This window comes from Ctenopharyngodon idella, chromosome 22 (genome assembly GCF_019924925.1).
Source record: "Ctenopharyngodon idella isolate HZGC_01 chromosome 22, HZGC01, whole genome shotgun sequence".
NCBI classification, from domain to species: Eukaryota; Metazoa; Chordata; class Actinopteri; order Cypriniformes; family Xenocyprididae; genus Ctenopharyngodon; species Ctenopharyngodon idella.
In genome coordinates this window covers 1,385,526-1,401,084 of record NC_067241.1, presented here as the reverse complement: position 1 = coordinate 1,401,084, position 15,559 = coordinate 1,385,526, and the positions used below count along the sequence as shown (strand labels likewise).

At 41.1% G+C, this 15,559-nt stretch overlaps 1 protein-coding gene across 1 annotated transcript; it reads right to left on the bottom strand.

Moving 5' to 3' along the window:
* Nucleotides 1-6,568: 6,568 nt before the first annotated feature.
* Nucleotides 6,569-13,883, bottom strand: LOC127505432 (NACHT, LRR and PYD domains-containing protein 12-like). The gene is made up of 4 exons (XM_051880989.1): nt 13,409-13,883; nt 13,227-13,314; nt 8,475-8,648; nt 6,569-6,797 (listed from the first exon to the last, which is right to left on the bottom strand). Coding segments are annotated over exons 2-4 (249 nt in total). The 5' UTR covers nt 13,229-13,314; nt 13,409-13,883; the 3' UTR covers nt 6,569-6,724.
* Nucleotides 13,884-15,559: the final 1,676 nt, after the last annotated feature.

Here is a 15,559-nt window from a genome sequence, read left to right as displayed (position 1 = left end):
ATCAAGAGACAAGACTGTTTGTCAGTACTCAAAATATACTAGCCAAAAAACAACTGGAATAAAATTAACTGTGTAAATGTACAGGTACTGTTCATTGTGACATCATGGAATGTACAGGTGTTCAGTCATAACAGAATAATGGAATGTGAATCCAGGTGTTGCCATGCATAGAAAACCACATGAATATATGTGAGTGAGAACAACCAATGTTTGGGATCTATTATCATGTTTGACTTTGTTTTGTTAATGAGTGTGTGAACCAATTAAAAATTCTGTATGAATACAAGTTGTCACAGACACGCCAGGCTCTACACTCACCCAATCACGACGCATTCCTTCACCAGAGTTCTGATCACGCACACCTGACATTCATCATCACCCCTATCAGCAGCACTATAAGAGACACTCACAGCCACACAGTCATTGTCCGGTCTCGTTAACACATACTTACCCTTATGCTTACCTTACGGACTCCTCGATCAACCACTTACCCGTCTCCAGTGTGCTTCCTAGATCCTCCATGTTCTCCTGTCTTCTGTGAGTGTCTCTGTGTGTCTTCAGCTCCAAGGACCATCCGCCACCCACGACTCCTAGAAGAAACCAAGTATCAGTATCTCTGTCATTGATCATCACAAACTCTATCTGGCTTCACTCACCTGCTCACTGCTCTGGTTGTCTCAATAAAACATTGTAAACCTTACCTGTGTCTCCGACCTCCTCTGTATGTAACAGAAGACCGGACCAACACTGCTGAGCAACCACGATGAGCACTTCAGATCCATTTCAAGACCTGGTAACAGCACTTCGCCACACTCTCACCAGTTCATCCACGCCAGCACCACCAGCGAGCACTTCCGCATTCCACGCTGCCACTTCTTCGCCGTCTGTGTTCGCCAGTCCCATGGCCAAACCTGGCGCCCTTCTCTGGTTCTGCGGAGGATTGCAACGGATTCATCCTGCAATGTTCGCTGGTTTTGGAGATGCAACCGCACCTTTATCCTGACGATAAAGCGAAAGTCGCCTTCATAATTCAGCAACTAAACGGTAAAGCACTCCACTGGGCAAAACCACTCAGAGTAGTCCCGTCGTGCAATCACTCTCAAGTTTTATTAGTCACTTCAAAGAAGTCTTTGGGAAGCCAGCATGGGACTTGTCCATTGGTGAGAGACTATGTGATTTAAAACAAGGTTCATTATCTGTCTCTGATTATGCTTTACAGTTCAGAACCCTAGCAGCAGCGAGTGGTTGGAACGAACCAGCCCTCATCTCCAGTTATCGTCAAGGTTTGGATCCACGTGTGCGGTTGCATCTCGCTGCATACGAGGTTACCATCGGGCTCGAGAAGTTCATCCAACTTTCTATAAGATGCGCCACTCGTATGCAGCTGTGCATTGAAGAGCACCAAAACCAGCAACTCTTTCCATCTTTCCTCCACCAGCCCGAATCTGTCAGCTCCCCAGAACCAGCCAGCAACGAAATGCAGATCGACAGATCATGTCTTCCATGGTCTATGTTCCAGGGTCTATGTTTATATTGTGGTCATCCTGGGCATTTCAGAGCTGAATGCCATGCTCGTCCAGTGCGAGCTATGGTGAGTGTCATTCTTCCTTCGTTCAAAATCCACTCACTATTGTTGCCAACCTTACTGCTGCCAATGTTTGTATTCCAGTTAACGCCTTCATCGACTCTGGGTCAGCTGGAAACTTCATCTCCGGAGCCCTCTGTCACCAGCTCAATCTCAAGACCATCAGTTCGCCGAAAATCTACCAGGTCCACTCAGTAATGGGTCGTCCTCTCCGTCAAGTGCGTTACATGGTGGGACCCCTGAAACTACAGATTGGTGTTCTGCATCAGGAAGAGATCCATCTGCTGGTTCTGGAGGATTCAACATCTGACATGATTCTGGGGCGCCCATGGTTAGAGCAGCATGATCCGATCATCTCCTGGCAGACAGGAGATGTCCTGAAGTGGGGTAACCATTGTTTTCCTGGAAGTTTTCCTGAAGTTCCTGTTCCAAGACCAGTTCCAAGTCCAGTTCCAAGCCCTGATCCAAGTTCTGCTCCAGGTTTCCCTAGCGCTAAGAAGATCCAAGTCTGTGTCACGTTTATTGAAAGTCCATTAGAAAAACGCTCCACAGATATTCCTGACTGTTACTCCCACTTCAGTGACGTCTTCTGTCCGAAGAAGGCCTCCAAGCTGCCTCCCCATCGGCCATGGGACTGTGCCATTGATCTCATCCCCTGTGAGCCAGTACCTAGAGGAAAGATCTATTCCTTGTCCATCCCGGAGGAGAAGGCCATGGAGGAATACATCACTGAGGCCGTATCGCAAGGTTACATCCGCCCGTCTACTTCCCCTGCTGCATCCAGCTTCTTCTTTGTTGCCAAGAAGGACGGAGGCTTGCGGCCTTGCATTGATTACAGAGCCCTAAATAAAATAACAGTCAAGTTCAGATACCCACTTCCTCTCATCCCATCTGCGCTGTAACATCTTCGCGGCGCCACTGTGTTCACCAAGTTGGACCTCCGCAGCGCATACAACCTCATCCGAATACGTGAGGGGGACGAATGGAAGACGGCTTTTGTGACCCCTACTGGACACTATGAGTACTGCGTCATGCCGTATGGACTCGTCAATGCCCCCTCCGTATTTCAGGATTTCATGCACGAGGTGCTCTGGGAGTTCCTGCATAAGTTCGTGATCGTCTACATTGATGATATACTCATCTACCCATGGAGCCTGGCCGAACATCGCCAGCACGTTGCGGAGGTCCTTTGACGCCTGAGGGACTACAACCTGTTCCTGAAAGCAGAGAAGTGTACGTTCCATCAGCCCTCAGTGCAGTTCTTGGGATATTACATCGATCACAGTGGCGTCCGCATGGACGAGAGGAAGGTTTCTGCAATAAAGGATTGGCCCCTTCCTGCGACTGTGAAAGAACTGCAAAGATTCCTAGGATTCGCAAATTTCTACCGAAGGTTCATCAAGGGCTACAGTACCATCACTTCTCCACTTACCAACCTACTCCGTGGCAGGCCCAAGTCTCTGTCCTGGGATCCGGCAGCAAAGCAAGCCTTCGAGGACCTCAAGACCGCCTTCATGACCACTCCCCTCCTTGTTCATCCAGATCCAGAGCTTCCCTTCGTGGTCAAGGTCGATGCATCCACCACAGGAGTGGGAGCGGTCTTATCTCAGCAGCAGGGGAAACCAAGTAGACTCCATGCATGTGCCTTCTTCTCCCGCAAACTCAACCCGGCGGAGGTAAACTATGACATCGGCAACCGAGAGCTCCTTGCCATCAAGCTCGCCTTGGAGGAGTGGAGGCATTGGCTCGAAGGAGCCCGTCACCACTTTCTGGTCATAACAGACCATAAAAATTTGGAGTACCTGCGTGATGCAAAGAGATTGAACCCACGTCAAGCAAGATGGGCGCTGTTCTTTACTCTATTTAACTTTACCATTTCCTATCGTCCCGGTTCCAAGAATGTCAAAGCTGATGCTCTATCACATATCTACAGTCCCGAAGAAAGTTCTGAAGATCCAGAGTCCATTCTTCCAGAGAATCTCATTGTCAGTCCCATAACCTGGTCAGAGGAGAAACTGCCCGAGTCCAATGCCTCCACCAACACCCCGCCGGGTTGTCCCCAAGGTTTGCTGTACATCCCACGGACACGACGCATTCCCATCATTCACTCCTCTCATTCGTCGCTGGGCACTGGCCACCCAGGGGTCAATGAAACCCTCTCGTTGTTAAAACAACGCTTCTGGTGGCCCAACATGGCAGCTGATATCAGGAGGTACGTAAGGGGGTGCAGGGAATGTGCCATATCTAAGAGCCCTCGTCATCTTCCCTCCGGGAAACTACAACCTCTGCCCGTTCCAACTCGCCCGTGGTCACATCTAGGAGTGGTCTTCATCACAGATCTCCCGGTCTCCAATGGACACACTTGCGTGACGGTTGTGGTTGACAGGTTCTCCAAGTCATGTCGATTGATTCCTCTCCCAGGGCTCCCAACGGCTATGGTCACAGCAGAGCTTATCTTCAATCATGTTTTCAGATACTTTGGATTGCCTGAGGATATTGTATCTGATAGAGTACCTCAATTCACATCCCGTGTCTGGAAATCCTTCTTCAAACTCCTAGATGTGACCATCAGCCTCTCATCTGGATACCATCCCCAGACGAACGGGCAGACGGAGCGGAAGATACAGGAGATTGGCCATTTCCTGCGTACCTTCTGTCATGGCCACCAGGACTCCTGGAGCCAGTTCCTGGGCTGGGCCAAGTACGGCCAGAATTCCCTCCGTCAGCCCCCCACTGGTCTCACCCCTTTCCAGTGCGTACTCGGCTATTAGCCCCCACTGTTCCCCTAGGATGGGGAACCATCAGACGTCCCGGCAGTAGATTACTGGTTCCGGGAGAGCGAGATGGTCTGGGACTCAGCTCATCTTCAACTTCAACGGGCCCTCAGGAGACGCAGATAAACAGCGGATCTTCGCCATTCTCAAGCACCAGTATATCAACCTGGAGATAAGGTCTGGTTATCCACTAGAGGGGGCACTCACAGCCACACAGTCATTGTCCAGTCTCGTTAACGCATACTTACCCTTATGCTTACCTTACGGACTCCTCGATCAACCACTTACCTGTCTCCAGTGTGCTTCCTAGATCCTCCGTGTTCTCCTGTCTTCCGTGAGTGTCTCTGTGTGTCTTCAGCTCCAAGGACCATCCGCCACCCACGACTCCTAGAAGAAACCAAGTATCAGTATCTCTGTCATCGATCATCACAAACTCTATCTGGCTTCACTCACCTGCTCACTGCTCTGGTTGTCTCAATAAAACATCGTAAACCTTACCTGTGTCTCCGACCTCCTCTGTATGTAACACAAGTGAATTTTCATGTTATATGATACATGAATGTTACATTATATGGTACATAATTCGTATGTATATATACACAAAATTCAATAATTATTTAAAAACAATTTTATTTAAACCAATGTATAATTACATTAATCTATCTATATATACATTTACATATAATAATATTTAGTTTTATTTATTTTGTAATAGGGCATCCCCTACTGTCTCTGCATTCACAAAAAGGTTAAAGACTCTAGCTTTTAAAGTTGTAATAAACATGAGAACATCACAACTTTACAAAAACTCAGAAGATTCAAAAAACTAATATACAGATAAAAAATTAAAAAGTAATGAACTTCTAGATAAGATTAAGTCATTAAATCAACATGTTCAATAAAATCAATTAGACATGCTATGATGTTTTGTCAAAAATTATTGACAAGTGTGAAAATATGTTCAGTAAAAATGAATTAATGATGCAACAAACTGAATACTTCAAGCATAACTGATAAAATGTATTGCTTATCTGTCAATAGACAGATATTCTTTTTATATCAACTTACAATAAAAACATTTGTGTATACCATTTGCTTTAACTATAAGGGTACAGTGTCTAATGTTGTATTGCTATTTGTAGTATTAAAGATGCTTCTGTCTTTGATAGTGTCAGCATTCATGGTTAATATGTTCATTACTCCAGCATCATTATAAAATTTAAGTGGGTGAATGTATTTTATCTAGAAAAAGCAGAGAGCTGGATCATATAGGGCCATCTGACTGAAGCAGTCTGGATGGAAAATATTGTTTGATTATTGCTTGAAGGCAATGGAATTCAGGACACAGACTACACTGTAGGACAAATTGATGGAGTCTAGAGTCTGTTTAACAGAAGAAAAAAAGACACAGGGTACATTAAAGAGTAAGAGACATAATTATAATTTCTAGTTATTCAAATACCAAAACAAACAATGTAACCACAGTAAAACTCACCTTAGAGCCTCAAGTTTGCAATTTGCATCCTCCAGTAGATTGGACAATAATTTCCCTGAGTTTCCAGGTATATTCCAGCTCAGACTGAGTTCTCTGAGGTGTGAGGGCTTTGATTTCAGAGCTAAAGCCAGAGCAGAACAACCTTCCTCTCTAATACTGCAGTTAGTCTGCATAAAATCTCAACACTTACAAATAAACAAACAAACAATAACATAAAATACTGTTAATGAGTGATATGTATTATGTACTGTATATGTATTCGTACTGCACACTTGCATACCTAAAGAACATACTTCATCAATGGTAGAAGCAAGATCTTCACTGAAAGCTCTGAAAATATGTGATTTTGGATGCAACTTTTTTTTTTAAACAAAAGCATTTTAAACTGCAATATATACTGTAGTAATACAGACTGTAGGTTAGTGGGACTTTTTATATTATAAGTGGGACTTATATTATTAAACGATTTACTCCATAAAAATAACTTTTGGCTAATGTAACGTCTCAAAATTTATTGAAGTGTTTTATATTTCAAGCATGTCATTTTTCAAATTTAAAATTACATTGCACTGATTTGTGTGTGTGTGTGTGTGTGTGTGTGTGTTCATAATTTTAACATTTTAATATCATACATAATTTTCAGTATTCAAAGGCAAACTCTGGCAGTGCAAATGGACAAAAAAATGTGGAAATAATTGTTGGATAATCTTTCAATTTGATGACTTGTCATTTATGTTACACAGTTTATGTAATAGTTTAGTCATTATGTATAAATTTCACATCAGTTTCTCTAGTTTACAAAGTGGATCTTTCAGTAGATCTGACAGCAGCTTCACTATTGAGATTTGTTCCAACTGAGATCAAACTCTCTCAGGTGTGAGGGGTTTCACAACAGAGCTGCCACCAGAACGGCACAACCTTCCTCTCCAATACTGCAGTTAGTCTGCATAAATGAGAAACACATCTCAACACTTACAAATAAACAAACAAACAGTAACATACAGTAAATGACAGAGTAGAATTATCTGACACAGTCAAAAGTTTGCACAGTGTAACTGCTCAAAACCATTAGATGATGATAATTTTGGCATGTATTGTGCTAATTACTATCTAATTAAAAAAATAATAATAATCTGAATTTGTCAACATTAGAACAATTACAAGTACACATCTGCTGTGACATACATATGAAACTGTGACATAAATATGAAACTTTATACAATTATTAGTTAGTACATGAGTTCCATTGTATTAATCAGTGATAAGTCTAAAAACTCTACACACCTCTGTGCACACTTATACACTTAGTTGTTCCAAATTTTTTATAATGAATTTTTTTTCTCTGAAATGTGTTACTTTGGTTTTCAGTTGCATTATGTAGGTTGTAATTTTTACATCAAAAGTGCAAAGTTCTGATAAGATTTATCTTTGTTTTACCAAAGGTGCAAATATTTGTGAATGGCGCTTAATATTAGTGCAACGAAACCCATGTTTCTTACAATGGATATAAAAAGTCTACACATCCAGTTGTGTAGACTTTTTATATCCATTGTAAGAAACATGGTGAGTGGTATTTGAAAAGGGTTTTGTTGCACTAATACAGCACCATTCACAAATATTTGCACCTTTTGTAAATATGAACAAAATGGGCTGTGGTAGGAAAAAAATCTGCCATTTATCCTTTTAGTTTTCATTGAAAATATTCACAAATATCTGAAAGTAAAATCTCAAGAAAAAAGCAAAATAAATGAAAACTACTTTGGCCAACGGTTGTTTATTTCCACTATCAGGGCGATAATTAAGTTTAAGTTAATTTAAGTTTAAATCAGCTGAAGATTTGACAATCGACCTGGAAAAGGATGTATGTCTATACTGAGACCATGAACAAAGAGAAGAATGGTTTGAGTGGCCAGATCATCTGTAAGGTTGGAAAATTGCAGACGTTAGTTGGGTCTTGCGGGTCAGAAATTCTCCAAAACTAAGATTAGATGCCACCTACATTGTTTGGGAGGGTTGTCATTAAAAAAAAAAGTCTTTGATGTCAAACAACAGACTCAAGCAACTATATTTTGCCAGACTTCACTGGCGTTTTTAATGGGGCTAGGTTCTATGGTCAAACAAGACCAAAATAAAGCTGTTTATAAACAAACACCAGATGTGGTTTTAGGAAAGGTAGCCATAAAACAACATCATTCCCACTGTGAAGTATGGTAGACAGCTTGTTAGAATACATGGTATCATAGACTTTATGTACCAATAGGCATTAAATCAACACCTGACTGTCTCGGGCATAAAGCTTAAAATGGGCAGTGATTATGGATTACGGATATAATGAGGAGATGAACTGAAGAGGTTCTTTTGACTGTATTATTTAGGAGACTGCAGACTGTATTAATTAAAGCTGTATTTTTATCTCTTTTTTGAGAAAAAAAAAAAAAACATGTTTTATGATCGTTATTTTATTGTTGTGAATATTTTGAATGAAAGATCAAGCGAATAAACAAGAAAGATTTTTTTTTTTTGTTACCAGTGTTATTATTATGTTAATTAATGGGAAGCACTTTAATAAAATTATACAAGGTAACTATGCTTCACCCTTTTGTATGACTGTTACACTTACTTCAGTGTCTCCAGTTTACAGTTTGATTCCTCCAGTAAATCAGAGAACATATTCACTCCCAAGTCTCCTGGTTGATTCCCACTCATATCCAGTTCTCTCATGTTTGAGGGATTTGATCTCAGAGCTGATGTTAGAAGAGCACAGCCTTCCTCTCTAATACTGCTCTTAGACAGCCTGAAGAGAGAAAACATTTCACACGGCATGATGTGGATGCATTGCTACTTTAAAGGAGTGTTTCACATTAAATTTAATCAGCAGCACTTTTTTTCAATCAGACTTTTTTTCAATTACCATGACTTTCATTCGACTCCCAGTTTGTAAAAAACTAAGAAAATCAAACTTACAGTAATACACTTAAAATAGCACTTAAAATGCCTTGTCTATAGGACAAGGCATTTTATCAGAAAAAAGTTAAAATGCAGCTTTTAAATTCTACTATTATGAATGCTCACATTATATAACCAACCACAAACACAACTTGTACATTGTGTGCTGCCATCTTAAAGCAAATTCTTCCATTAGGCCAGAATGAAAATAGCCAATGCAAATAGTGACAAGCTTACATTTGACTTATCTTTAATATGCCAAAACAGTAGTAAGTGAATAAGGATTCATGAACCTCAGTTTTATTTTCTTTAGCAAAGTAGAAGCAGCACATTTTTCCTCTCAAACACTGAATTTACTGTTTATATACAATGTGAGGTGTTTCCGTGACTTTCCAAAGCACGTGAATATGAGGCACGCGATTGGTTGTCTGTTGCAAAGCGTCTAGCTGTCTGTAACATTCTAACACCGCATCGTTTCACACTGTACAAGTTTGGGAACGCAATACGGGTCCGGAGCAAGGTTTCATAACCCTGGGTAAAAAGCGAAGCTAACCCTGCTTCTAAATTACAAGTGTGAAACGTTCTTTACCCGGGGTTAAAAGCGGTGTTTAGAACGAAGATAACCTGGGGTTAAGATCTGCTTAGTTGCAAACATTCTTCCAAATATCGTCCTTTGTGTTCAGCAGAAGAAAGAATTTTATACAGGTTTGGAACAACTTGAGGGGGAGTAAATGATGACAGAATTTTCATATTTTCATTTTTGGGTGAACTATTCCTTTAATAAATTGGTAAGCTTTATATCCGTAAATCAACTTGTAATAAAGTGTGTGCTCGCTCTTTCATTACTACTGTATCCAGTATCGCTCTGGAGACTGTAAGCTGGATCACGAACAGTTGGTAGTGATCCATCCTTGAGTAACAACATTTTAGCAAAACTTGTGTTTTGTATTGTCCCTTTGTATTGACATTCATTCACAAAGCAGTCTGGTGTAAAATGATTCATGCAGACATAAACAGATTTAGTATGGGGGCGCATTCTCTTCAAAAATAAAACTAATCCACTGTGTCTTCAGTGGCTCTGATGTCAGTATTATGGGAATTTAAAAAAAAAATGGAGTGGGTGGATTTTTATCATTATAGGGTGGTTGTGTACACACACTGCCAACACACATTTATGTTCAAACACCATGTAAAAGTGAATTTTGCATAATAGATGCCCTTTAAGGTAAAGATAATGACATCAGACGAAAGATTCCCTTAAGCAGAAGTTTCTGCCAGTTCCTGTTCTCTTTATTGTAAGTCAAATGAGCCAGATTACTGAGACTCCCACCTTTTGTCTTTAATTGCTCTTGGTGCCCCTGACCCATTCTTAGTTATGCTGACTGGATTAGGACTGGTGAAACTCTAAAGTCTGGGGTGGGTTCTTATACCCGAATACTTCATTTGCATGCTATGTTTAAAGTCGTCTCCCTGTTGTCTCTATCTCTAAGCACTGCCCCCAAAAATGTATAAAAACTACAATGTATCACTGCCTTAGTTGGACTTGATGACCGCAGTGACCAACAGCAGGTTCTCAATAAAGAATCTTACTGAAGATACATCCAGGTCTGCTGTGGTCAGCATAAACTGCTTAGACTAGTCTTAAAAGTAAATAATCTAATTTTTTCTGCAAGACTGCTCATAACCTTTTGTAATTCAGTTACCTAAAAATGTAGATCGGTATATTTTGACTTGGAAAAGTAAGACTAATTACCCCTTGTTTGACTGCTAGCTGGTCAACCGGCGCACTGGAAGGTGTTGCTGTGTTGGCTTTTAAGAAGATCTTAAAAATCCTGGGGAAATCATGTAAATTTCCCATATCAGCTGATTTCAGGTATTCACAAATCTCCATGTCCACAGTAATTGCTTGTTCGTCATGTGTATTCTCCTCTTCAGGAAATGCGAAGAAGTCATTTTCATGGTCTTTGCTTTCAGGAGACTGCAGTGGCCTTTTCTGTGGTATCTCAATGGTGAGAGCATGACACTGTGCTGCCAGAATCATCTTGATGTTGTCTTTTCTTGTTTCATCCCTCAGCCAGCGCAGCTTGAATTTTGGCAGGGTTACCGCAGCAAGCAAAGCTTCATCACTGTCAAGGATGGAGCTAAACCGTGTCTTGATAGCCTGCAAGAGAATTTTAGACAGGTTACACAGTATATAAACTACTAGACATGCATTCATACCAGAATAATTACATTTATGTCAGGAAAAAAAAAGCAAGTAGAATTAAACTTAACAACAGATACATACTGTAAACATACTGACTTGAATGCACTGACACTATTGTATGAGAACTGAACAGAGCTGGATGATGACATCACCGTTTTCTCCAGAGCTGCTTTAGCTATATTGAACTCATTTCATAATTGATGAACTACACAGTTACTGAACCAAACTAAATAAACACTGAACTGATTTGAACTGAATAATGACTATTTACAACTTTCTTTTCAGAGCTACTGTACGGCAAATTGAATTCTCTTTGCATCACTGAATCATTATTTTCCTGTTATCCCTGTAAAGCTGCTTTGAGACAATCTATATTGTATAAAGTGCTATAGAAATGTAAGTAACTTGACATGAAATAAAACTACAATAATAATAAGAAGAAGAAGACAATATTGAATATTGATTACCTGAACTATGAGGTCTGGGAGGTCAGCCATCATATGAGAGAGGCCCTCTTTCAGTGCCAAGATTTTGGCCATCAGGATTTCAAGGGTAGGTTGAAGGGTGCCATAGAAACAATCATTTTCACCTTGAAGTATATCCAATGCCATACAGACAGGCTTCAGAACCTTGCAGTATTCTTTAAGGAACTGATACTCTCTCTCCGTAATGCATCTGATGTCCAGGATAGTGCAAAGTTGATTGAGGTCCACTAAGGGCATGTCCGTGACTCTGCTAAGCGCATCATGAAATGAGTTCCACGTTGTAGTTGAAGGGACCAGCAACTTTCTTTTGCTGAATTCCTTCAGGCTCTCTGATGCCACAGTTGATCGACTAACTTTTGACCACATGGCTGAACACTTTCCAGTTGCACTTCTGTACACTGCTTTGCAATCTGCCTTCGCCGTCAAAAATGTAACTATGTCGTTTGTGCATATAAGGTTAAGGGTGTGGGATGCACACCGGTGATGTGGAGGGAGAACATACCTTTTGCTGTCATCTCGTAAAACTTGTAAAAAATTCTGTAAATATGACCTCGTCTACATCATTATCTGCTTCATCATCAGCTTGAAACATTCTGAACGCTTTTACAAAGTTCGAGCCATTGTCAGTGACCGTGGCAGTTATCTTACCACAAAGAGCAAATGAACTGTGAATTTGAACAGTTGAACTAATTGTTTTACCTGGTGGTGAACGTGAACTGAAATCAAGATTTGTTGTTTAGCTTGAGGCGGGGTGCAGGTTTCATTCGGCTCTCTCTCTTCCAAATCTGTAGTGCTGTGCTTTGCATGCAGGTGTTTTTTTAAATTTGAAGTGGTGTTTTTTGCAGTTGACAAGAGCTTTTCACCAAGACATAATCTGCACTTAACGATTATTCCCTTCTCCTTTTCCTCGACTATTTCAAAATAATGAGAATACTTGCATCGCAGTAATGTAACGCTCTGGCCTGCCATCTCCGCTTGTGACTAGCTTCTGTTCCCGCGGCTCGCACGTATAAGTGCGCGATTCTACGTGACTACTGCTGCGTTCCAGGCAGGTTTTTGAGCCCGTAAGTCACAACTTCAAATCACGACTCACGACTTTGTAGCGTTCCAGGCAAGTCACGCCAAACTGCCTGAGTATAAACAAACCAACATGGCGGACCGTACGGGGCTTATGCTCATTAACAATTATTTCTATCGCCAAAGGTGCTTACTCCTTGCTTATTTGAGGGAAACGGAGGAGGAAAACAGCGCATAAGGTAAGAGAAGCTGTTATACCTTGTATTTTACGTTATTTTACCGTGCACTTGCATAAACACCGCATCCGTAGGGGCTGCCATTGTTGTTTCACGGGCTATGTGACGTTAACCCGTAACTGGGAGTACATCGATCTAGTACGAGTTCATGGGTGGGAAGTCACGGGTTTGACTGCTGTTCCAGTGCACTTTCACGGGTAGAAGGTTGGAAAAACACGGGTTATGGGTTGCCTGGAATGCGGCATACATTCGTTTTAATTCAGTATTTTAATTTTTTTTAAAGCAAAATAATTTAACTGAAAAGTAACTCGCATTACTTTTTTAAAAAAAGTAACTCAAATGCTAATGTGTAAATTTATAAAGTAAAGCGCTACTTTACTTGTTACTCCAGAAAAGTAATATTATTACGTAACGCACGTTACTTGTAACGTGTTACCCCCAACACTGGATATAGACAACATAAAAGTAATCTTACAACTTACATCTGCACAAAAGGAGTGTAGTCTGATGATGTGTAACTTTTGTTAGCGGATGCGCTCTTCCCTTAACAGCATGCTGATACAGGGGCAACTAAAGCACAGAGAATTTACAACATTATTACAACTGTGTTCTAATTATTATGTTATGTATATGACAGATTGGCACTGCACATCTTGCACTTAACTGTATTTCATGATCAGTGATTCCAGGCATCACTGCATGCTTTCAAATCCAGCTGCTGGATCCATGCTGTCTGCCACTAACAAATCAGACCTCAGATACCGCCCACCTCCTGCACCTCCTTCCTCGCACCACCGGAGGGAGCTATCACCTGAATACTGACTGTTTTCGATTCTGACTTCATTTCCCATAGGCCCTCATTCCTGGGACTGACTGCAGGCACCTGCACCACATGACACACACACACTTCATAAGCAGCTCACTCACACAGATGTTGCGAAGTCTTGATTTGCCCTGGTGATCATTTCTGAGCATTTATTGTGGATTGCTATACCTGTGTTCGATTGGACTGTTCCTTGTGTTTGATTCTCTGCTGCCTTCCCTGACCTTTGCCTGTTCCTGGGCTTTGTACGTTTGCTGCCTGCCCTGATCTCTGCCTGTCTTTGGACTTTGTTTGTTTGCCACCTGCCCTGATCCCTGCCTGTCCCTGTTACTGCCTCCGTTTAACACCCACCGAGGCCACCGCTGCTCAAGCGACCACTCCAGCAAGCCATGTAATCACTCCCACCTCTTTGGTGAACCCGTGGCTTGCATTCCCAGAGAAATTTGATGGTGACCCAGCTAAGTGTAAGGGGTTTTTGCTGCAATGCTCTCTTTTCGTCAATCAACAGCCCACTTTATGTCCCACGGACTCAAGCAGAATCTCATTTGTGTGTTCACAGTTGATTGGAAGAGCTTTAGACTGGGCTACCGCTGTGTGGAGAGAGGATGGCTCAACATTCCCTTCTTTCCCCTTCTATTTTTACAACGCTTCAGAGAAGTTTTTTTTAACTCATTCTGCATCCTGTATTAGAATACCTGTGGAAATGACAGTCAGTGGCAAGACAGTATCCACTCATGCTCTGTTAGACTCAGGGGCAGCTGGGAATTTCATATCTAGTACTTTTATTAACACACTAATAACATCACACTAATCTCATGCAACTCTCACTTGACAGTGGAGGCGCTAAATGGTCGTCCCATAGGAGAGGGAAGAGTGGCACACATCACTGAGGAGATTCATACTTCCCGATACTTCAGTACTTCATCAAGACATTATCAGATTCTATGTCCTCCATTCACCCAACATCCCAGTCATCCTCGGCTTACCATGGCTACAAAGGCACAACCCGCACATCTCCTGGAAGGAAGGTCAGATTGTTCAGTGGGACATATTTTGTCATGGACAATGCTTGAGTCAAGTTACCCCTTTATCTGTACAGTCCACCTCTGTCAAAGAGGTGAACTCCGGCATACCTGCTAAATACTCAGACCTGGCGGTGGCCTTCAGCAAAACCAAAGCATCAGAATTACCTCCTCACCGTTCCTGTGACTGTGCAATCGACTTATTACCTGGTACCACTCCTCCCAAAGGTCGAATTTTCCCCCTATCTCAGCCCGAATCCGCCGCCATGAAGAAATACATCGAGGAAGAACTCGCCAAAGGTTTCATCAGACCTTCCACATCACCTGCAGCATTCGGGTTCTTCTCTGTGAAGAAAAAAGATGGCAGTCTCAGACCCTGCATTGACTATCGTGGTCTCAACGACATAACCAAGTTTCGCCAAGACTAAAAAACATTAAGATTAACAACACTAAGACTAAAAACATTACATTGATTTTTAAAAATTACAGTTAATTAGTATTTGATGGCTGCACTGTGATCCTTACATAGTCTTTTAATATTTCAAATGATTCCTGTTTTTCTAATACATATATTGAATGACATTTTAGTGGGTGTCTTCTGTAAATCATGGTAAAAAAAAAAAAAAAAAAAAAATCATAATTTTTTTTTTTTTTTTTGTTTAGAAAAATCAAACGGGATACATCCTAATGTACAGGGAAAAAAAATTGTAATGCTGTATCACACTTTTATTATTACACAGTTATTTTTATATATTTTTTTTTAAAGTATACGTTGTTACATTAAATATGCATTTTATTAAACATATTTTTATAAGTAGTAAATTTAAACTGACTGTTGTAAGGGCATATAAAGGAAATAATTACTATTTCTACTTCCACATTCCATTTTGTGTGCGTGTGTGTGTGTGTGTGTACACACAAATATATCACTATATTTGTTCTCATAGTCTTCAATTTACACGTTGGGCAG

What these genes read in the sequence shown, in the direction of transcription:
- LOC127505432 (XM_051880989.1), bottom strand. An exon ending in TGTAAACTGGAGACACTGAA is followed by an intron (nt 6,798 to 8,474) that starts GTAAGTGTAACA and finishes TCATTTATGCAG; the next exon opens with ACTAACTGCAGTATTGGAGA.